The 24,897-nt window shown below is 37.3% G+C and overlaps 1 protein-coding gene across 3 annotated transcripts in view; it reads left to right on the top strand.

Moving 5' to 3' along the window:
• TMEM117 (transmembrane protein 117) overlaps positions 1-22,718 on the top strand; it is a 190,704-nt gene extending 167,986 nt beyond the window's left edge. For all 3 annotated transcript variants that reach the window (XM_053944122.1, XM_053944123.1, XM_053944124.1), the window contains exons 7-8: positions 12,470-12,599; positions 20,451-22,718. In XM_053944122.1, the coding sequence (XP_053800097.1) occupies positions 12,470-12,599; positions 20,451-21,088 (768 nt within the window). In that variant the 3' untranslated portion in view covers positions 21,089-22,718. The remainder of the gene's footprint in view (positions 1-12,469; positions 12,600-20,450) is intronic.
• The last annotated feature ends 2,179 nt before the right edge of the window (positions 22,719-24,897 follow it).

Below are 24,897 nucleotides of genomic sequence, written 5' to 3'. Positions count from 1 at the left end.
TAAACCTCAGGAAAAATGTGCTGTGTCTGAGGAGACACCAAAGAAATGGTCTCTGATTTCTTTTAAAAACATGGCAGCAAGCCTATTGTTCTCTGGGCTCTAATTGCATTTACATAATTAACAGCAGAAGTGCCCAGCCAAGTCAACACATAGCAGGTAGCACTGCTACAGACCAGCACATCCCTAAATATGTTTTGTAGTGCATTTCTTATGTACCTAAACTACTACATCTAGTTTCTATTTTGGGAAATGTAGGTTGCCTGGGACCCTCTGATGAATAATGATATGTTTGAATGAGCACAGCAACTTCAGTAGCAGACATTTTTTCTGTAGACATGTTAGGAGAATTATAATTGATGCCTTTTTTTATCACTGAATGAAAGGAAGATAAAAGTGCTGCTATAAATTGAAAGTTGAAATAAATTATGTAAAATACATAATTCGCATAATGACTGTCCCTTTATAAATGTTCATATTAAGTAACCATATCATTTGGGATAATTCCTCCTTGAGGAATGCTGTGAAAGAACAGCTCATTCATTTTCTTGACTTGGTGAATTGTTCTAAAACAGCTCCTCTGATGAGAAAATTAATTTAGCATTTCTTTAAACTATTGAAAATAATGCTTGAATTCTATACTTTCCTGTTCAGAAAGTTTCAGTAACTGTGTCCACTGTTATGGTTTTGACTAGTTAAACTGGAACTCCCCACAAAAAACCACACACATCTACCTCTTGCCTGCATGCATATACACATGCAGAACCTTGCTTTAAATTCCACCCAGCCTATTAATCAGACTGACAGAGTAATCACTCAGCTGCTGTAATGTGGCTCCCCTGATTCATTGGTGGCAGTAATTAAAATTTTTGGAACTTGGAAGTTTGGAAGCCATGGACTTATCTGCAGGCAAGATCCTGTGATCTTGCCCTCATAACAGTGTCTCTGAGAACAGGCAATGTGTCATTTCCCAAAATTTTTGTCAGGAAAGTTCCTAAAATTAAAAATAGATACTTACGAATTAAGTCTACGACTTGTAGATGTTACAGAGGAAGTTGTGGGAGAAAAGACAGAAAAAGGGAAAATAATTTAAGTGTTATTGTTTGTGGCAAAAGTTAGAGAGATACAGTGTTATGTGGGTAGATGAAAGAGCAAAATTTCTGAAAAAAGAGATGGTGTAAGAAACCATCTTCCCCTCCAAAAAGAGTGGCTTGTGGGGCACTTATGATTTTCCTCAAAGAAAATTCTCCCTGAATGGAAATTAGCAAGTTGTCTTCCAGAAGTAGCATCAGCAGCAAGGGGGGAAAGGAATTTCTTGCAAATCAAAAGTAAAGACTAAATAGAAGGATTGCAGGAAGACATCCTTCAGAAGCATCTGTTAGTTTGAATAAGCTTCTACCAAGAGCTGTATATATGGTTTCTTATCTACACTGAATTTCCAAATCTTTTGAGTTGTCCACCCTGTCTCACCCTGTCTCATCTGTCTTTTTTTTTTTTTTTTTTTAACTTTAATTCAGCCTTACCTTGTGGTCAGCATAGTTGCTATATTTAGATTCAAATCTCACTAGGAGAATACTTCAATTCATTGCATACCAATGAATTGATTTTGTTTTTGAGATTAGAAAAGACATCTTAATGACATTTTCTCTGTTCCCAAGGATTTTGATAGGAACAGTTTTGAAATTCAGACCAAAGAGTTGTGTTTGCCAAGATCAGGGTGAGTTTATGCAATTAGAACTTGGTTCACTGTGTTTTTGACAAGCTCTCCCAGGAGGTTTCTAAACATTGAAAACCTTTTAGGATGAAGTTCATGTTTTCTGCATGTGCTTGGCAAAGGCAGGTATATTGCTCCAGTATAAAAAGCTGAAATTGCATTTTTCCTCTCTCATGCTCAGGAAGTGAGTTTTGCATTGGGCGTCAGAGAGGAGGCTGTAGAAAAGAGTTATCTTCCCTAATTTTTATTCACATTGAAAACTATCCTTTTGGCTTGTGATATTGTTCATCCTCTAAGGAATGTAATTTATGTATGTATAACAGAGTAGTAGCATCACTTCCTCAAGGGATAAGAAAATGAATGGATTTTTGGGGATGGGAGGGCAGATAGAAAAGAGAGAGCTTAAGCAAATAATTCTGCAACTATTAAGTGACATACACTCTCTCTAATAAGAGGATATGCCATGTCACTGAACTGCAGAGAATGACTAACACGATGCTGAGCGCTCAGTGGAAGATACACTATGGTAATCCCAGCAGCACACTAGTTTTGTGTAGCCTCTTATTTACCAAAAATAATAATAATAATAGTAGACCTGTACTTACATAGGGAGACCTACTGTTTTCTTATTTTTCTCAGCTCCTGGAACAGATGTGCCTAATGGCCACACCACAGCTTTTGAGGATAAAACTGGAGGTAGAGAGGTAGCATGGAGATGGGTCTCAGGAATGGGATAAGTTGCCTTCAGGAAATGAAGTTCTGTTTGCTAACAGTATGCTGCCACTGTGCATCCTACTAGCAGGCTAAAATCCAGGACATAGAAAATATTTAAACTTCAACTTAAAAAAAAAAAAGAGGGAGCAGGGAAGACCAAGTATATTCCATCTTACTCTTGTCCCTGAAACAAAAATTAAGTACAGAGATCCATGTTTTGCAGACAGCCTTTCTTCTTACAACCTTTGCACGCAGTTTCCTTTCCTTTCCTTATATAAATTATATATTAGTTAGCACAAGTTATGAAGAGGAAAATAATTTTGGAAAGAGCTATTACCATTTTTTAAAGGAGGGAATTCACATTGACTTGTTTACAAACCCCACATTTAAATTCATGAGACATTTCTCTCTGTATTCCATATGCATTCAGTGTTTTTACTTTATGTCGCCTTCAGCTCTATTATTTTTTCAATATCAGTCAAATGTAGCATGTAATACTGTTTTTTTGCCAATGGAAATTTAATATTACTGTTTCACTACCTTAATTGTAGCAAGTTGAACCCTGCACATGCTATTTTGTTTAGTTATAGCTAAACCAAAACAAGCTGGATGAAAGTTTCAAACTGAGAGCATTGGTCCAAATCTGCCACTTTAGATCACACTGAATACCCAAGGGGAATTTATAGTTTTCTTTGGAACCAGACACAAATTCTCGGGACTCAGAATAGGTGATGGTAAAACTCTTCAGAGCACATATAATAATCTGAAGGAATTTTGTCCAGAACAGAGTGGCTCCTCAGTCATGCATTTCTAACACTGATGCAGCTTTGGATTGATTTACTTTCCACCTACAGTGAACAACACACAGTAATCCCCTTGCTCCAGATGCTCTTTATTTTTATAACACCATTTTTGTTCTGTTGCAAAACTTATAGCAAGGAAATATCTGCTCAGGTATTTTACAGCAAATGTCTCTTCTCAGGTTTAGGTAACACTAAAAAACACCATTAAAATTTAAATATCAGGCAACAAGGAAATTCATGTATGTGGATATTTGTACAGCTGAAGTTAGCTGGAGACAGTTGTCTTAATGTAAAATTACTTTAGAACCCTAAATAGAGCTTGCTGTTCTCAAATAGGTACAAATGTAATTAGCAGTGTTTACAAATCCTGAAATGCCCCAGATACCATTTTAGTGTTCAGCTGCAGTGTGCATATATTTCCTACAATGCAGTGGTATGTGTTTCATTGCATGTACTTCTGCAATATTCTGATATTGTTGAAGATGATTGTACAGCAATATATTTAAAATTTATTTTTATTCTCCACATCATAGTCAGATATTTGGTTTTCCAGGGTACCAGAAAGATTGACTCTTCTGTCGTGATTTCCCTTGACAGTAGGATGTAGTCTCAGTAAATGTGTAAATATAAGTATTGTGTATTATTAGTGAATGTTCATTTCTCCTATTCATCACAGATATAGCTTTCATAAAGTGTGTCACTGAGGTAGTTAGAAAAACCATTACAACTGGCTGGTGGTTTACGGAAGTTTCAAGTAGAGAACAAGACACAGTTGCTTTACTGGAGCTGATTTCTTTGTCTTTTACACATACACAATATTGTAACATTAACACTTTGTTTAGCAGTTTAACAGACTAAAGAATTAACTGGAAAAGTTTTAACTGGTGTTTCTCATCCAGATGGATTGAGCTAATAAGCTCAACTGAGGTCAGACATGAGTGACACAGTAAAGGAGTAAAAGCTTACAGAAAATAGAGACACTGAAATAAAATCAAAGAACATTTACTTTTGAGTATATTTTTTTTCATCAGCTTTGTCAGCAGTTGTGAATAGCTATTCAACAGGTAAGAGTGATTTACAAAGAAGAGGAACCTCAGAGTATCATCTTGGATATATGTGACTTCACATTTTTCTGATGAAAAATCTGGTGGACTTGTCCTAGGACATCCTGGGAGTAAGTGCACAGAGGCTGTGCTTTATGGTGGCTGCCACTCCTCAGGAATGGATAAACGGGTTTCACCTTGCTCCTGTTTGACACTAATAAGTACTTAAAACTTAAAGAGTAACTGTAGTTCAGAACAGTCCTTGCCCTCAGCAGGAAATGGTGACCACTGCTGTTCCTGGTCACTACACATCTCAAGGTCTGAGACCTTCTAGTGTCTGCCCTTTCTTGTGCACTGGCTTGTTTTCAAACACAATTTGCTCCTAATGTAAGAAAATTAATGGATAGTCATTCACTCTTCACACTACTAGCAGTATTTGTCCTGTCAAGAAACTAGCAATGATCACTAGGGACCAGAGCATTGTGCTAGATGATAATTAAAGACAGCCAGAATACAACTTCAGTCCTAGAGAATTTAATTGCTAAAGAAAATCCCAGAGTTATAACTGGTTAGACAGGTAGGTACAAGCAGTAGCAACTTTATTGGTCAGGATGACAGGTAAGCCAGGATACCTAATTCATGACATGCTAATGTTTTGTCCTGCAAAAGAGAATTATAAAGAAGAATGAGACAGGATAAAGCTCTTCAGCTGATAGAGAACTGCTCAGGAGAAAAAAAAAAAAAATCTCTAAACAGAGAAAAAGTTATAGCCTGAACTTACAGATTGACTGAAGGAGCAGCTGTCATATAGACAGTCTGTACATAGGTGTTGAAAGATCTAAAAGAATTTGAATGAAAGGAAGTGGACTGTACTTTATTGTATGAAAGAGAAGAATTTCATGATCAAAAAAATAGACTAGGTGAATGGTCTTTGCAGAAGCATTTCTGTATCAGTGGAGAACAGCACCCATGAAGGCCAGAGGGAAAGGTGCCAATGTAACTGAACAGCAGATGACGAGAGCCTTGATAAAAATTTTAGCTGTGGGATTTGGTAGGAATCTTCATATCTGTCACATGTTATACAAAACAACTCTGCAGTATCAAGGCACTACAAGGTTCTGAGGAGTGAATAGATGATGATACCAAAACTATAGTCACAGAGGGAAGAGAGAGAGGTGCCATCTGTCATGAATCAGGTGTAGATATGCAACTTCCAGTGAAATGCAAGCGTTCCTTATTTTAGGTGGACTGAAATACTGAGATTAGTTTGACCTTCCTGTGGAAAGGCTAAATACCAATTCAGATGGTTCAGTAACAAATGGTACTGTTTTGAGGACATGTACATACACAGCTTTGTCTATGCTCAAATTGCATTAATGTGTAGATTCACAGTGCAGAGTGAAGAATGCAAAGGGCTTGTTTGGATCCTGTGTGGCCTGGGAATTGTTGCCCTTAAATAAACAGAAATAGATAATAGACCAAAGGATTCCGTAATTTTTTTTTTTAATGGAAGAGGTCATTCAAGGCCAAGCATGCATTGCTGCTCTGTCATAGAGGGACATATTGCTGTCTTATTATCATTTTCTCAAATGAGAGAAAAAGAGGAAGATTTGCAGGAGCTTGAAGAAGCTAAGCAGAGACTGAGGAGAGAAGAGCACAAAAATTATGGAGAGCAACAGCATGGTTGTGGATATGTTAATTCCTTACATTGACATATAGTGCAGGGATAGCCTTTCTATACCTATGTCTGGTCCTGGGAGTTGTCTTCAGTCTTCTGTCTCTGCAGCTTGGATCTCAACCGCAGCACTTATTCTACCACTGCAGTGGTTTTCCCATATTTTAAATTCTTTAAATCAACACTGTGATAAAAGGTGAAGCAGTGTCTTCAATAAGGGACTTGGTGCCACAGTTCCTAATGGGTTTTTTTAATCATTATTGTCAGTAACAATCCAGACAGGTGAAGCAAAATCAGATGACCAAATCAGATAAAATTTTCTGGACTTGAAAACTATGAAGAGATTAGCACTGATAGTACCAACATGAAGGTGGAGGTCTTCTGAAGAGTAGTGTGTCATCTTTCACTGTGGGAGATAAGTAGGCCCACTGAAGCCATTCAGGTATACAGGTGGTAACATTAAGAGTAGATGTAGTTTTTTGTTTAACAAGGGCTAAAAACAGCACTGCCTATCAAACTGTCTTCCTCTATTTGTCAAAGAACAGAAGGTCAGAAGGTGAGCAGTAAGTTTGATTTCACAAACATGAAAGTGACTTGTAGTCATAGCTGCTGACTTCCTTTCTTACCTCTGTTTGAATGAAATACTATAAATATGTTTGCAGTTTAGCAACTCACAGAGATCTCAGAAATAGACATCATGGCGAGTTGCAGGACTGCAATAAAGTTAGACATAACCACAGAGGAGTTGAGCCTTTGTCTCTGAATTCTGGTTGTTCATTTCTAACTTCAAACACTTGCAAAAATACAAAACCATTGCATCTCCTGAAATTTCCTCATGATGTCTGTGTCCATCATATTCTAAGATGCAAAGATATCTGAAAACCATCTTCACTTCAAAATGTTTTTAATAAATACATAAAACATGCTATAGGCAGTTTCTGAAACACATACACATTCATATATGCGTTTTCTCAGTTCCTGCCCTGTTTTTATTTACTGTTTTGAGACATTTAAAGTACAGGTGTGTTCATAGCATTAAATTTAGCATATGTCATCATTACTTAAAGCAGAAATATTCAATGTGCATCATTCCACTTTCCCTATTACATCTGAGCAGTGTTTATATTCTTCTTAGTGTTATTTCATATTTACTGAACACACCAAGAGCTACATTCAAACAGGAAGAGAGAGAAAACCGTGGCACATTTGTTCACCATTACTTGTTAGTGTTTTCTAATCATGGTCCCACCTTCTCTGTGGCATTTTTCCCTGGGGGGAAAGAGGCTTGTGGCTGAGGCATGTGGGGTTGTGTGTGCATGATGCATGGGATGTGCTTTGCTGAGGGCTAGCATTCCTCTCCCAGACAGCTAATGATCCTGACTTGATCCTGCCAGCACCTGCTCTTCATCCTCTGGGGACGTGGCCCACAACCTGCAACGAAAAACACCAAGGACCAATCCTGCACCAAATCGGGACACTAGGCATTGCCAATATGCTCCTGGGCAGCTGTGTGTCCTGGCTTGAGGTCAGGACAGGGCTGCCCAGGAAACACCTTCTCTTTTCCTCAGACGATGGCAAAAAATGGCCAGATCATATTGGAAAGTCTGGCTTTGATGCTTAGTTACCATTGCTAAAAATATCTTTACTTAAAGAGGTACCAAACTGGTGCTGCCAGCTGCACTGTAGGGTCTTAAACTAACACCTGGCATGGCAGCAGAGAGTATGTGCATCTGTTTGGCCTGGGTAGCTAGAACCAAAGCAAAGAGACTCAAAATACCATGATCTCCTCAGGGTTTTTTCTGTGCTTCTGCTTTTAATGAGGTAGCTGATGAAATCAGAGGTACTCTCTGCCTATTGCAACACCAGGATGAGGCTCTCAGTGATCTTAAATTCATCCTCTGGCTACCCTTTCCTCAATGACTAGAGTGAAATGAGGCCATAACCTTATTTGATTTGCACATGCCACAAAACTTTTCACTGAGGTTAGAGACCTCTGAGCAGCTGATTTAAGCCTGCTGGTTCTGGGTTGGCTCTGTCTCCACACACAGAGTGGATGTATGTGGCAGTCACATCCCCCCAGGCTGGGAACCACTGAAGTCAATGAATATTAGAAATCTGATGCTGATGGATTTAAAGGAGAAACAATCTGTTTGTGCAGTATGAAAGGTACATATGTGAGCTAACAGTATGTTTGCACAGCTTTTTTTTTTTCCAATTCTGCAATGCATTTTAAATATGGCATTTTGGGCCCAGTTCCTAATGAGATCCCACAAATGGCAGAGTACAGGCACCTCAACTATTAAAGCTGATCAAGTGAACTTTGCATAATTATGAGCTGAAAACTTTAACATAACACGTGGCCCTCATATCCCAGTGGTGAGTGCAGACTGATATCAGAGGCCACAGAGAGAAAACACTGTGTAGGGAAACATGATGCAGGCCTGAGCTATGTTCCAGAGTGGGAAGTGTTTGCATTTACGGGCTTGAACATTTGGTCTATTCATGTAGCTGTTAACAAGTGAGGTGGAATATATCTACAAGGCATCTTTGGTTTCTTAGGAAAATGGTTTTCTGGATATTGCTGAAATTAAGTTGTCTTTTGGCTGTCAGTAAGGGGAAAAAACCCCAAAACCCATATTCAAAAGGTTTTGGACATCATTTTCTTAGAATCTAGATAGTAAAATGGCAGCTTTGGCCATTGGGTTTGGATTTGACAGCCTGATATTTGCATTAGCCTGAAAATGTAATAATAATCTACTTTTCTTTGGCACAGTAATAATACTACAGCTATGAATCTGCAGGTCTTAATGTCTCTCTCTGTGGACAGTTGACACTCACTTAGCAAAGCTGTGAGTCAAATGAAGCTCCAAATGAAACCAATTTAATCCCTAACTTAAAGCTTCATTTTCCTAACTGCTGCATCTGTAGTGACTTCCATGGAAGTCAGTAGGTTTAACACATTATTTTAGTTTCCTTATCTTAAAATTGCTTTCGAATAAATTTTATTATTCACTGGTGGCTTTTACAAATTATTTTATTTCTGTAATGTCATGGGACAGTTCTTAAAGAACAGACTGTATAAACATTCTGATAAAGGGGTTACATTCAAAATGTTATTTATGGATGAGGAAGGACCTTTATATATAAAACCAGGATTTTATTATTAGTGTTAAGTTTAAACAGTGTAATCCAAAAATTATTATTAGTTGAGATCTAATCATTACAGAAAAGAATACATTTGTGCAAAAAGAAGTTTCAGTAGTAGTAGTAGTAGCAATAATAATTCTTATTCTTATAAGTCTAAATTCTTATGCACACACTTCTCAGTTCCTATTGCTTTTCCTGATATTTCATCCACCCTCCCTCTGTTCCTGTGGGTCTTGAAATGGGCAGTTTCAGTCTGATGGGGTTCAGTGGGAGCATTATGGCATGTCATTGGCATCTGGAGTCCTTTGCTGGGAAGGATATGATCTTCATCATGATGGTTTCTTTTTTCTTATGCTAGAAGCTGTTTTGGGGCTGTTTTTATCTTTGATAACATGTTTAGACCTTGTTGTTTCCTCCTTGATCCATGTTACAGATAGGTTTTACAGATCATGTCTTATGTGAGATACTTCTTTGTTCTCCTTGTAACCCCTAAAAGTAGTTTTGTCCAGCCCAGATCTGCATTTCTTTAGCTGAACACCAGTTAGTTGTTTATAGCTGTGAGGTCTGCAGCACCAGCCTGTACCCATCTCTCTAGTTATGGCCACACCATATTACAGTGCTTCAGTGTAATAGGGGCCATGATACAATTCAGGTGTATGGTGCATATATGTAGAAAATGTTATTATCAGGTAATACTCATCCAGATGAGAAAAAACTCTTTTTAATAAAAAGCTCAGATGCAGAGACACAGACCAGTACAAAATTCTGCATGGTGGAATTTTATCTCTAAATCAGCAAAAGGCACAGTAGGAGCCTTTGAACAAGGCAGGAACAGGAGGCCAGATTTATAGAACCATGTTTACCTATAACTAATGCAGAGTTCACAGTTCTCCATTAATTTATTTTCAGGAATATGTGATGTATTTCTTCCTATTTATTCCTGGGTGAGAGTATGTATGAGTTGACAAGAGACACCAGTCACAAGATGTATATTAGAAACAATGAACTGAAAATATGCACGCATAAAATTTTTATCTCTGGGCATTTTTTGAATGCCTACCCCCTGCAAGGGGATGTCTACAGATGCAGGGTAAGGGACTGCAGCTGGGCAGGTATTACCAGGAGTGTATGTGTTGCATTAGTGATAAGGCAAAAGGAGAGCGTCCTTATTTCTCTTATCTTTTATATCTGTAGATTGGCACTTTCTGCAAAACACTAACAAGTAATGTTTCTGGGAACATTAAGAACTAGGTTAAGGGTGTCAGATTTTCTCCTTGCTTGCGCTCCTGTTAATCCATTTAACTTGGTATAACAAATAGTTAGCACAAATCAGCTGTTACTGATCAGGCTGTGCTATTTCCAGATCATTAAACTCTTCCATTTCCCTTTCATTGTAGAAAATGTTGGAGAGCTTAGCAAGTCTTGGAAGTTAAGTTATATATAGTGATTAATCTTTCAGAGGTCATATAATCATAGAATATCCTCAGCTGAAAGGGACCCAGAAGGACTACTTCTGGGTCTGCACTGTACAACCCCAAGCATCACACCATGGCCTGACAGGATTGTCCAAACACTTCTTCAACTCTGTCAAGGTGCTGTGACCACTTCTGGGGGAGCCTGTTCCAGTGCTCAACCACCCTTTGGGGAGAAACCTTTTGAAGTATATGACATAAATGTCCCCTGACACAGTTTCAGGCCATCCCCTTGGGTTCTGTCACTGGTCACCACAGAGCAGAGATCAGTGCCTGCACCTCCTCTTTCCCTCATGAGGAAGTTGCAGACTGCAATGAGGTCTCCCCTCAGTCTCCTCTTCTCCAGGCTGAACAGACCAAATGACCTCAGCCACTTCTCACATGGCTTCCCCTCAAGTCCCTTCGCCATCTTCATTGCCCTCCTTTGGACACTCTCTAATAATTTTATATCTGTCTTATATAGTGGCACACAAACCAGCCCCCAGCACTTGAGGTGAGGCTGCCCCAGTTCAGAGCAGAGCGGGACAATCCCCTCCCTTGCCTGGTGCCCCCCAGGACAGGGTTGGCCCTCCTGGCTGCCAGGGCACTGCTGACTCATATTCAGCTTCCTATCGACCAGGACCCCCAGGTCCCTTTCTCCAGCACTGCTTTCCAGTATTGCACTCCCCAGTCTGCACATCCAGAGCTGCTCCATCCCAGGTGCAGAATTTGGCACTTGTCTTTGTTAAACTTCTTACAGTTGGTGGCTGCCCAGCCCTCTGATTTGCCAAAGTCTTTCTGCAGAACTTCTCTGCCTTTAAGGGAGTCAACAGCTCCTCCCAATTTAGTAGATGATTCTTAGTTTTGAATATCTATTTTTTTTTTTTATTACTCTATAAGGGTACTTTCTAGCCTTACAAAACTGAATTGGTTCTCATGGAAAGATGGCTGTGCTGGAATGATTTTCAGGTGAAGGAATCAGAAGTCATTCACAGACTTCTTCACATTTCGGATTCCTTTATTTTATTTTTAGTAATTCAGGTGCTTGTGGCACTAGCTTGTTGGATGCAAATCCAGGAGTGTGCATGGATGGAAAGAGGGGCTGTGTGTTTGCAACAGGAGGTCATCAACAATCTGCAGTGCAGAGAGTAATGACACTGGCAGTAATCATCCTGATTCTAGCACTATTGCTTTCAGTTTGGGCTCTGATGAGCCATGCTATCGTACCCATTTTCAAGTGACTGATGGTGGGTACAGATAACCAAGTGAAAAATTCCTTTAAATGCAGCTCTTCCTCACCTGGGGTACTACGCACTACCAAAATTTGCATAATGCTAGATAAGACCTTCCACATTTCCAACATTAACTTGTCAGCTGCAATATGGCAGTGGAGAAAACTGAGCTTGGGTTGATTCAGGCAGATTATACTGCAGGGCCTGCACTTGCAATGATTGTTTATTTAAATATATGAAGGCAAAATACGGAAAATACCCTCTAAGCTGAACAAGTAGAATACAGATATATGTGGTGTTTGAAATTCCTTTGCCAATTTCATACCTGTGAACTGTTTGCCAAATTATAAGTTACTAAGAGTAAGTAGCATAGCAAGGTTTTTATATAGGTATTCTTAGTGTTGACAGGTTTTAAATAAATATTCTTATCCTTATTCTGTTTTGTACTATCGCTGGTAAGGTGGGTTCAATACTGTTATTCTGAAGTGAACATTTTATACACATAATTACATGGATCTAATATCTAATATAAAGGTATTCTATTTCAAGTGAGTCAATCAAATTTAAAGTAAGAAAATCCAATAATGGAGGCTTAAATATAGAACATTTCTGTTTTATTAATTTAAGCCATTTTAAAGGCAAAAATATACTGTGAAAGCTTACTTTTAGGCTCTTATTTTTCTTTTTTAACAGGACTGGGAGTTTCCACATTTTATGGGTGATGTTGAAGTGAATCTTCCAGGCTTGCCCTCAGCACACATGCAATTCAGAGTACCTTATTTCCAAAAGATACTGAAAGAGGAATATCACATACATATAACAGGTAGGTAATCTTACAGATTGTGACCCAGTCACACGGTGAACTGCTTCCGTGTAATAAATGTATGCTACCATGGTCTTAAACGTGTATTTTTTTGTGTTTGTCCCAGACTTTCTCTATCTCTTTATCTGTCCATATCCATATTCTCCACACATAACCATCTCAAGGAAATGGGGAATCTGTATCTTACAAATCAGAGAGGCCTGCTGTTTCTCATTGATTTCCGCAACTTCTTGTGACATTAAGTAACACATAATGTAACTTCAGACATCTTTTATCTAAAACTACTCTCTCAGGGTAATTTCGTCTTCTAATCTCTTATGCTTTCAGATGCCTTTGCTATGATTTATGCTAATATCTTTTCATAACTTCGGTCATTCTCATCTGGCAAAGGCCACTCATAACCATACTTCCATCAGTCATCTAACAAGCAGCAGACAGTTAAATAGCCTCAAATAAAATAGAATTGCAGTTATTGAAATGGATGGTACATATAGATAAAAAGTACCTGATCCTTGCATACTGTGAGTCAGTATTTTAATAACAGTAGGGAATGAAAAAGAGAAGGAGGTTAAATAGGGATAAATATTTTGGTTTTACCTTCAAGCTATACAAAAGGAGTATAGCTCCTCTCTCTACATTGAGAAGAGACGGATAATAATGGATAACAGAAGAATGCAGGTGTGAATTGGCAGGGGTCTTTAACTGCTAATATAGAAAGTCACAGTACATGACGCCACACAGAAATAAGATAAATGAGGGCAACCAAGGACAAGCCAAAAGAAAGTCCTGCAGACCAGGAACAAAAGGAGCATTCAGAGATGATACAAAGATAAGGTCAAGAGTTAGCAGGTGAGTCACAAGCTCAGCAGACAGCTGAAGCTGAGGGAAGAAAATGTGTCAAGGAAAGAATGACACCAGCACTGAGTTGAGGCAGACTGGATGAGGCCTCAGAAAAGGTGTTTTCAGCAGAGAATGCAGAAATGAGATTAAAAAAACAGAAAAGAAGATAAAAATAGTGCAGAAGTTACCTGTTAGTTATTGACTGAGGGAAGGCAAATGGGCCAGCAGGAATTACAGATGGAGGGATAGAAAGTTTTTCAAAATTGAAGGTAGGTGTCCTGCTGGAATGCTGACAGAGAACAGATGCTAACAGGGAGAAAGAAGAGCTAGTACATATCTGAAGGAGAACATTTGAGTCATTAGTGGTTTATGGAACAGGATAAAGTAAATGATGGCCAGTCAGTGACTAGAAGGTGTAGGCTGAAAAGAGATGTTATGTATACATGATGAACACATTTTTCTCTCCCAAGTGAGAAAAAAGAGAAAGGAGCAGAGGGAAAAAAAAAATCATTTAAGCATCAAATATTTTATGTGAATTACAGGTATGGACAAAATCAAAAAATATTTTTTTTTCTCAAGACTAGGGAATGAATTTGGAGGGCTCAGTCCCACAAGGTTCCCATATGTCGTACTGTTATTCCATTGTATAAGGAAAAGTAGTGGAATGAATGCACAGAGTAGGAAAAATGGCTGAAGCGTGGTAGGTTGGACTGTGTCACCAGATACAGAAACTTGGCATATAATTAATGGGTGCTAGAAGAGGAATTGAAGAGCGAAGAACAGTTTTGCATTGTAGAAGAGACAGGGACATAGATGATAATCAGGGATAATCAAAGAACAAACAAGACCAAAGAACATAAATTAGTGATCAGAAATGCAATCACTAGCAATGCTGCTGTTTGAAAACAGGCCAACCAAATAAAACCAATATTTATGCATTGTAGTCTTCTGCACAGAGGACTGGAGTCTCTTCTGATTTTCTAGTGAGAAGGCATTCTTTTAATGAGGATGAGATAATGAATGAAGGCTGAAGGAAATTTTTCCCTGCTCAGCATTAACAAGATCCATTTATTAGATTCGCTAGACAAATCAATCCATTTGACTGCACATCACGTATCCTGTCTACTGAGAGCCTGTTTTATCTCAGTGCTACACCACCCTTTAGGAGATCTAATAAACAGCCATAACACATGGCACAAGAACCTCCCTTTGGGTAAGTTTTGCTTGAACCATCTGTTCTTGCCATCGGTTCTTATCTTAGGTTAGGGCATCATGTTGGATAATTTTCAAGCTGTAGATGTGCAGATACTTGAATATTCTACTCAAATCAAGGTGTAGAATATTAAAAAAAAACCAAACTAGTTGTATATATATATATATATATATATAATCAAGATTAAAATAATCCAATCCAAATTTTGCAGATGGATGCAACTGCAGCAGGTGACATGGGGGTAGGACAATGGTAACGGCAGGGAACCAGCTCTATTTAGGCCCTGTTTAATACACAGAATCCAGAATGTTAAGTTTAACCATAGGACCTCTTTTAAGTAACAAGCAGGAAATGAACACTGAGGCCTGAAAAACATTTCTTTTAGTACTAGCTATATAGATAACTCCAGGCTGTAAATCTATGACCTGTGCTCTAAGTTTTAGAAACTGAAAACCATTTTCTCCCAAACAGCAAGGAGAAAGAAAGCATGGCTGAAATAACATTTGCCATCCTTTTCCTGACAAAGTTTATTCTTTATTAGTTCTTGCATAATTTGTTTTAGTCACTATTGACTGATATAAATAAAAGTAGCCCTATTTAATATTGTTTTTTCAAATAAGCAATGGTCCCACAAAGGAGCAGCTCTAAGGAAAGTGACATTCCAAGAAGTCAAGGATTTCAAGCCACCATTCTCTTGGTTTGTCCTTGATGGCTTTGAGCAAGTTCTGTGAAGAGTTTCAGTTACATGTTCTGTGTTGCCAGCTCTCCTGATTTTCTCACAAATCTTAAGTCAGTTGCTCTTTTTCTTTTTTATTATTTTGTCTTAAAGACTTATCTACTCAATACAGTGAGAAAATGAGAATTTCAGCTTTCATAAAATAAAGATCATGATTGCAGAGAAAAAAAAAGTTAAAATTTGCTTCTGCATAATTCAATGTCTAAAAGGGCAGAAAAAATGCAACTCTACAAGGTATACTATTTTGACCCATGCTACTTTAAACTAATAACATGCTTTCTTAGTCCTGACTTGTGATTTCTGAATGTTGTTGGCAGTAATAGTGAATTAACATCTCCTGAGTCTAGCTGATATGCTTCAGTGTAATTTTGAATTTATTGTGAAAAGCTGTCTTATTTTTACTGGTAACTGAGTACCTCATTTTACTCTCATTTCTTTGCAGCTAAGAACTCCTTGCAATACTCCTTACTGAATATTAAATATTTTCATTCTGTTTTGATAGCCACTTTTTTTTATGAACATCAAAAAAATCTTGAATTCCTGCATCTGCTTAGCTCATCTGGATTTCCCTTGACAGATGGCTCTTTACAAAGAGTGTGTTTTCCTTTTTAGGCCAATGTTTATGAAAATACATAATCTATCCTATTTTCTATATTACCCAGGGAAATTTGTAAAACTTAAAAGTAAATTTTGTTACTTCAGCTTCTTTCGTGGTTAAAGGACACTGGGGTGATCTGCCTTGTACCCTTTAATGGCAGCACTGGAAATCCAAGAGCATCTACTATCAAGTATGCAGATAATTTTCAAACTGAAAATGTTACGATTTAGGTATCAGAAGAGATGGGAGATTTATCTGGCTGTTTATAACATGTTTTTGGGGGCTCATCTGACCCAAGTGCCCTTCCACCCAAAGGAGAAATCATCACCTTCATAGCTGGGGATTTACCAGCATGGCTGGCTTGTGGAGTTAAACCAACTGCGTGTCTAGATTCAGCCCAAGCTTACACAAAGTAGCCTGAGGGAGTCCATGGGCAAAAATAGAAAGGTTAGAGGTAAAACCAAAGCTGTCTGTGCACACAGACATGAAAAAACCTCAGAGGCTTAGATCAGCTGTGAGTGGTCTGTCTGTATGCATGTATCTAGCTAATAACACTAATGTGACAGAAGATAGAATGAACATTTCAAATGTTTTACAGCAGTGGCTGAGCGATTTTAGACACAAATTACAGTTGAGATAGAAGTCTAAAGCAAACATTTCCTACACTAGCCTCTGGCTGCGGTTGCACAGCATGAGGCTGCTTGTGTCTAGCCTTATTAAGTGGAATTTTCACATTACCTCCTGACCTCAGTAAGGTTCCTGAGGACTGGCTTCTACATGAGATCCTTTTGTTGGGAAATTAATGGTCTGTTCCAGAGTGGGCATACAAAAATAAAACTGCTCCAGAATCAGCAGCTGGTTTGGAATATTGGGATATATTCCAAATGTTGTGTGGAGGATTGCCCAAAAATCTTGTTCGATGGTAAAAACATGTGAATTTCTGGAAAAGGGAAAAATAAAAATCCGTACTTCTTTCAAAATGAGAAGACCCCTGGCATTCATGTGCACAGTTGTTCAGCTTCAGCAGGGAGGGGATACTGTTTCTAAGCAGAGTTCTGTACAGGCTGGTATTCAGAGCGTGGTCTTATGATGCAGGTCCAAGCTGCCACAAATGGAGGTTATTGGTAAGTGTTCTAGCCAGGAGGATACAATCCTCTTGAACAGACATGCTTTCTCAGAAAACAGGAGTGAATTTTCATCCCCAAATACTGGTTGTAGTTTACAGTGCATATAAAAACATTTCATGTTTTGCATCACAGCCTGACAAGGACACTAACACTCTTGAGTCCAATTTTTCTTTTAGAGTATCTTTGTTGCATCAAATTTCAGTATTGTACCATGTTTCCAAATACATCAAATCAGGTTCCTAGCTCTCCAAATATTATGTGCAGCATGTAAAATGTCAGTGCTGTGAAAGTTATAAAGTTTTTAACCATGTCACTTTTCAGGTAATGCATGACTGAATGACACAACCTATTTTCCCACATAACTTTCTTCATTGTTAACTTCATTGAAGACTGGATAAAATTCTTTTCAGTTTGCTAAAATGATTGACTAGCCTTCCAGTCTTGAGAGTTGATCCTATTACATCATTCCATTTCAAATCTTGTCTTTGAATAAACCACTTTCCATCCAAGAATGGCTAAGTGGGGTCAGGTATATCCAGTGTTCTTGGCCACACAAATTTCATTGAAGTAGAGCCAACCCTAAAGCAGCAGTAATACTAATTCTACAGAAACTGGGTAAGAGACAAGTTAAATGACTTCATAGTGTGGGGCTCCATTTTCCCTTGTCCCTTTTAATCTGGAATGAAACTTGAAATTTTTAAAAATAAAATTAATATCTATAGCTTCGTAATATATTTATTATGATCCTTAGCAATCTTACAAACTTGATTTTGTTCATGGGCAAGATCAAAGGCTGCGATTGATTTTTAATTTACCTTTTATTTACCTTTTATTTCCTATATAAGCTTGATTACATATGACTTAAACTTTGCTATAAAAATGATTATGCTAAAATTAAGTTGCAACAGACAATCATTTCATCTACATAGATTATAAACATTTAAGTTATCATGTTAAAGGTTGGTCAGTATATTAAATCTGTTTATAACCACATATGAACACAATGACATATTTATGCTCCAAAACATCACGGATCTAGAAGGATGGCTTGGTTGGCTTATTTGGCTGTCATGCCTGCTAGTACAGCAGTGAATATCTGGAGAGGGATAGATGGCAGAGGACACAGTATTCTAGAAAGAGGTAAGTAAGTAAGTACCCAAGACAGCACTAACTCAGTCATTTTGTTTCTAAGGAGATTAATGGCTAAAGGGATTACTGAGTAGGAGCAGAAAGATGTCATTGTGTTCATATATGGTTATAGTGAGACTGTTACTCATACACAGCCTTTGGTTCTGGTGACATCTGTATTCAAAAGAAAGGGAAAAGTCATAGAGGTCATCAAGCATAACAGTGATGCAAAGGATGAAAAAATTGTCTGGAAATGAGAAATTTAAGGATTTTTGAGAAAATCCGCTATAGAACAGCAGTTCTCAATCAGCTAGCTGTCGCTTAGACATACAGGTGGCAGTTCACTAAACGGGATGATGGACCTAAGTGGTTTGTATAGCCCACATGGACCCAACTGCAGCAGCTGAGCTCAGGGCATTGTTTCTGCCTGCCTAGCTCTGACTAGGAGCTGAGTGAGGGAGTTTCAAGTTCATGCTTTCTATGAAACAGGAACAGCATATCTTTCTTAGATCAGGCTAGTGCTTAAATTCTTAATGTGACAGGGGTGGAGCATTTTTTAATTTTCATTGTAATTTGTGTTTAGCCTACTTTTCCTAAGGAAATGAGAATTATGTGATTTTGTTCTATGTATGGGTTGGTTTTCACTCTATCAAACACTCAGCATCAAATAACTTCTGAACCCGTGGCCATTTTCAAAACATTTCCAGACAGTGAGAATATGAAAAACAGTGATATCAGTGTGTCCTAAGAAATGGTGGTATGGTAAAGAAGAGTCATCTAAGTGCCCAGCTGAGGAAAAAACAAGAAGTCGGCTATTATATGCTTGACAGCAGCTATTGATTAGTGAATCCTGTGTCTTTCTGTTGAAAGACAGATGTGATGGGAAAAATAGAAACATGAAATACATGGCAAACATCCACAGGAAATATCAAGTTCCATTGTATTGTTTGTTACATTATTTCATACTTTAGCATGACTTTCAGTCTCTTGGTGTTGATTTAAGAAACTTAAATATTATTAAATGTGGTCTTAATAGTCTGAAAAGATAATTTTCTTTAACATGTCTATTATATAACTGATGAAATCACAGGGAGAAATAATAGAATATTTTCAGTTCAGTTTTGTTTCTGAACAGTGACAATAAAGAGAATAAATATTCTTGTTTATTTTCACTCTATTTAATCTAAACTGAAGAGAAGTATTAAACATAATTCCTGAATACAATTTAGTCTCCTTACCCTCCTGAAGAATTCTGGTTGTACAGTTTGAACACACATACCTTTAGGAACTGGAATCCATTAATTCTTTGCAAGTCACTAGCCTAAGTAATTTGATAGATCCTATGATACATTGTCTTTTTCACTTGAAGCATACTTAAATATGATTCCAGCAAAGACCAAGATCATTCATCACCAGCAGGAACATTCCTCTATGTATGTATTTTCACTTAATGCTGACATGTAAATTTGCCGGGTTCTTGGGTGATGGCTGTCATCACTGCACAGGTGAGATCTTAACATATGTCTAACTAGAATGTAAGATATGCTTTGATTGTGAAAATAGTATAATTTGTTATGTGTATTCATAGACACAGATTATTAAAAAATCTAAGCTGGCTAGACTCTGAAGTCTACAATCAGCCCTTGCTATTTCTCAGTAATCTCACTGTGATTCTATAAATCGCAGTTTGTCTGATTGCCCGTACCTGAATGTATCTGCACTCTATGGTTGGTATATCAAAGAACTTAAGTATATACTCTTAAAATTCATATAATTACCAACCTCAAAAAGCTCAGTCACTTCAGTAATTTCTGGAACATAAATGTTTCTGTCAAATGTGGCATTTTTATGGAAAATTTCCATGTGCATATTTTTTAAGCTTTAAGATTTAATGCTTTTTTTAAAGTTTATTGATCTATAACACATCACCTAGCGATCTAATAAGCTGGTCACTTACAAACTGTAATGTCAATTGAATAGTTATACTCCTGTGCTTGTGTTACAAAATTGTTTTGTGTCCAGACCTAATTGTGAAATACTAAGGGATATTCAGCATAAATCTCACTGTGGTGGAAATGTATTTACAACTTTGCTTTACAGATTAATAAAAAAGAACTTTTTTTTCTCTGAGTATCTTTTATGTGTAATGGCATTTGTACTGCTTCTAAAATGGATATATCAGGTGACAGAACTTTCTTTTTCCAAACAGGCAAATGGTTTAACTATGGAATTATCTTCCTTGTTTTAATCTTGGATCTGAATATGTGGAAGAACCAGATATTTTACAAACCTCATGAATATGGTCAATATATCGGTCCTGGACAGAAGATCTACACAGTGAAGGACTCAGAGAGCTTGAGAGACCTTAATAGAACGAAGTTATCTTGGGAGTGGAGATCCAATAACACTAACCCATTGACGAACCGGACCTATGCCGAAGGGGACATGTTCTTGCACAGCAGGTTCACAGGCTCTAGCCTTGATGTCAAATGCCTGGCTTTTATTCCAAGTTTGCTGGCTTTTGCTTTGTTTGGTTTCTTCATCTGGTTCTTTGGGCGATTTCAGAAAACTGACCAAGGCATGGAGAATTTAGACAAATCATACACAAGAATGAAACGAAAGTCACCATCAGATATGGGAATGACACGAGAAAATACACAGGTGTTAGAAGAACCATTGAATTTTCAAGAACCACATCTGGTATCCATAAAATCAGACTTAAGCGAAATTGTTTTTAATTCTTCCCTTCTAACTTCTGAAAACTTGAACACACAACTCAATGAACAAGACAGCCCTTTACAGCCAGTACCAGAGTCCTCTGTCCCTAAGAATAATCCTGTGACATAGAGGAAAATACCCAGGAAAATCAGTTTAAATTAGCAGTTACTCTAAGATTTCAGTTTTACCTTTTGTAAGTTAAGATTTACATAGTGTTTAGAATAAGAAACTCAGCCTATACCAAGAGGTGCTCAGCATGCTTTTTCTAGGAATTTTGGTTTTTATTTGTATTATAGTACGTGCCTATTGTATATCTAACATTCCTTTATAGATTGCTTCCCAAAATTGCACAAGCTATTTATTAATACATTACCTTAACTGTATAATAGTGTATTAGATGATTACTTGCAGGTATAAAATTCTACCGTGGTGGTGCCTTGAGACATTAAACTGTTTTTTAACTCAACAAGAGGTGTATAGCACAGTTTTTCTCATCTGTTTTGCAAAGCTTTTTGTATATGCTTGTTTCAAGTGTCATTTGATACCTTGACAGAGGAGATAAATATAGTTATTCCTAAAGGTTTTCTGTTAGATTACCACAACTTGACTTTGTTACTTAGTCATCTGTGAAGTCAAAGATTTTGATGACCAGACTGCAAAGAAGCATGTTGATTACCTTTTAATTTTTCTGGCTAGCTGCCAAACACAAATACAGATTTATTGTGCAGTAAACAGCAGAGACATAATACAGCATGGGTCACTAGTTGTGAAAATATGCGTTTCTCCATCAGTAATAGCAATTAAGTGATAATGCCTAATTATGTTTTTTTTAATTAAAGATAAACTGCTCCTTGATTTAAAGTTTGCCCTTCACCTTTTAGAAACAGAGGTGAAAATACATGGTTGAAGCAACTCTTTCCATCATCCCACCAACCCCATGCAGCATCAAAGAGCCAATGGAGTGATTACAGTAAAGGACACAGAGCCCATTAAATCCAGTATTTTTGCAAATCTGCATATCTGCATATCTGCAAGTGCAGATATGCTCTGGGTATATGTGAAACATACATAGGAACATACTGCTTATAGTCTAATTTCTCCAAATACTGAAGAAATGTTGAAGGTTTTTAATTAAAATAAATTAATAGTTTAATTTTACCATGCCTTTTTTTTTTTTTTTTGTCCTTCATTTGTTATCCATGACTATTCCTAACTTGGAATCAGAAATAGAGGGAAACTGGGCTTTTTGCTTTTTTGAAGGGGACTTCGTAATGTGAATGTCTCTGCTGTATGAACAAACTATATGCATCAGAGAAACTGCATATCTAAAATATCAAAAATACTCTGATTTGCCTCTAATTCAGTCTATAAAATTTTTGTTAAAAGTTACCCAATTATAAGTCATTTTTAAGACGGAATTATTTCCCTGTCACTTTCTGGTGTTGCTGTATTTTGTCTTTGTGACTTTTTAATCTCTGTTGGTTTTGATCTGTTTGCTTTTAAGTTTTCAGAATGCTGAATTTAGCATGCAGAATAGAACTATGAATTTATTAACTGTCATTTGAGAGCCAATTTTAATAAACATCATTCAACAATTGTTTATTATGAGGCCGTAACACACTCTGTCAGTTTTGCAATTTTTCAAAACATTTTACCCATGCATTGCCCTATTTCAATTGATAAGTATTTCTGACACTAAAAAAGAGAGACAGCATCACAGTGATGTCAAAATCTAATATTTTGTTTATGAAATATTTAACATTTTATCAGGAAAAAATTCATTTTACAATCATACTAATTTTTTATCAATTCAAAATTATGGATAAACCCAAATTTATTTGCTTTTGCCTACTACAACCTATAAACTTGTTTAATTGACTTACAAAATAATCAAAGACAATCCATTAATAAGTAATGATAAAACAGTGTGAGATCCTGCTTGTACTATATAAGAGGCGATATACTGATGTATGACATTCAAGCAGCATTTGATTTCTTAAGAAATTACAGAAATAGCTGTTTAATTTTGCAGATACATGCTTCTCTGTATGTTTTGGACACTGTAAATCCAAGTACTGAAAATCTTTTGTTAACTCATTTCTCTATTTGTTCAGAGTAGTAGTTAAATCCATGAATATGTAGGCAGAAAAATGAAATAATTACTTGAGCCTTACAGCCTGCATGATTTCTTGACTCTGAGGAAACTGTTATTAAGCAACTGATTTCACAGCTAAAATAATTCCTTGACCTCATATTGAATTAATGCTTTTAAGGTCATTATAAGCCTTCATGAAAGAGAGAAAAGCATCAAGTAATCCTAGATTTTGCATGACTATTTAAATAATGGCCAAGCATAGAGACTGCTTATAGCATGTATTTGTAAGAGATTTAAAGATTCAGTGTAACCACTCACCATGGTCAACTCATCTAGTTAATTAATGGAGAAAGGACTTCTCAGTCATGTAGGAGTCTCATTTGTAATCACAGTCATAGATGGAAGAAGAGAGGAGTATTTTCATTCACCGCTTCCAGTGCTAAGTGTGAGAAACCTGAGTTAGGTGGCCAGGCTTGCCCCAAGCACCTTCTGAAATAGGCAGAGACTTGGGAGTTGAACACCCTAAAGATGATTCAGTATCTAACTCAGTCATTTATCTCTGCATTACTGAGTAGTGCAACCCAGCAAGAACAGATCTGAGGAGTTAGTGCTGAGGACCCAGTGCCCACTGTTGGTGCATTTCAGGGGTTTACATCAGTTTAGCTCTTGTTTGGTCCTGATAGAATGAATGAAGGATAGTGGCTGGGGTACATGCAGAGACCCTGAGTTGGAGGACCTCTCAAGGTCTGAGCTGGAGGAGAGTCAGTGAGCACAATCACAACTTTACCCCTGAGCTTAGCTGCTAATGCAGAGTCATTCTGAGTCTTCTTCCCAAAATGGAAATATTCCTCCTCCAAGCACATTCACTGTTGTCAAGTGTTGTTCACTTTTAACATTCTGAAATGCTTTGCTAACTCAAAACAGTCTGAACTGCTTTCTACTCTAGTACCCATAACTGGGACTTCAATATGGAAATTTGACCTTCTCCTGAAAACCTAACTATTGGACAAATTTTTTAGGCTTCTCTTTCTTTTTCTGAGGATGCTGAAAAACTCATAGAAGGGGAGACACTTGAGGAAGTGTCAGTTTTTCAGAAACTACACATCTCCATTCTACCCTCTATAATGAGCCATCTAGCAGCTGCCATCACTACAGGGCTGGCTGGTGTCTGCTTTGACAAAGATCAGGTTTGGTACAATACCTTTTTTTTTTTTTTTTTTTTTTTTTTTTTTTTTTTTACTGTAGATACATTATACAGTGATGTATGATAGAAACCTCCTGATAAAGTATATATATAGAAGATATATCTCTAGGATAAGCACATAAGATTTATGAGCTCACAGGTGCCCATAAATTGCCTTAGCATTCTCAACAATTACTTTTACTGAGATGGAAATGACATAAAGCAAATAGAAGGTAAAAATTCTTGTAGAAAGTACCTTAAATATAATATTCATGCTTATGGAAATGTATAGATAGCTTCAAAAACCGCATATATAAAATGCATATGTGAATGTACATTAGGAGACAAGGGATTAATTGATTTTGTTGGGAAAACTGCTGAGTTTCTCAAGGCAATTTACTACTGCCCTTTTCATGCTACATTGCTCCATCACTTACTTACTCCAGGTTGTTTCATCTCCTCTGCCTCTACTTATTTTGCAGAGAAAATATAAGACCAAAGCAAGAGCATTTAATTGCACTGTCTGTGTCCTCAAGTTATTTCTTTGTCAAATGTATGTGGAAACTAAATTTTTTCTGTTTTAAGAGATTTCCTTCCTTTCCAGCTAGTACCTAGTACTTTAGGCTACTGCACTGTATTACAGCATTTGTTAAATTATTG

The sequence above is a fragment of the Vidua chalybeata genome, chromosome 5 (genome assembly GCF_026979565.1).
Source record: "Vidua chalybeata isolate OUT-0048 chromosome 5, bVidCha1 merged haplotype, whole genome shotgun sequence".
Classification (NCBI taxonomy): domain Eukaryota; kingdom Metazoa; phylum Chordata; class Aves; order Passeriformes; family Viduidae; genus Vidua; species Vidua chalybeata.
Note: the sequence above shows the minus strand (reverse complement) of the source record. Positions and strands in the feature narration are given on the sequence as shown.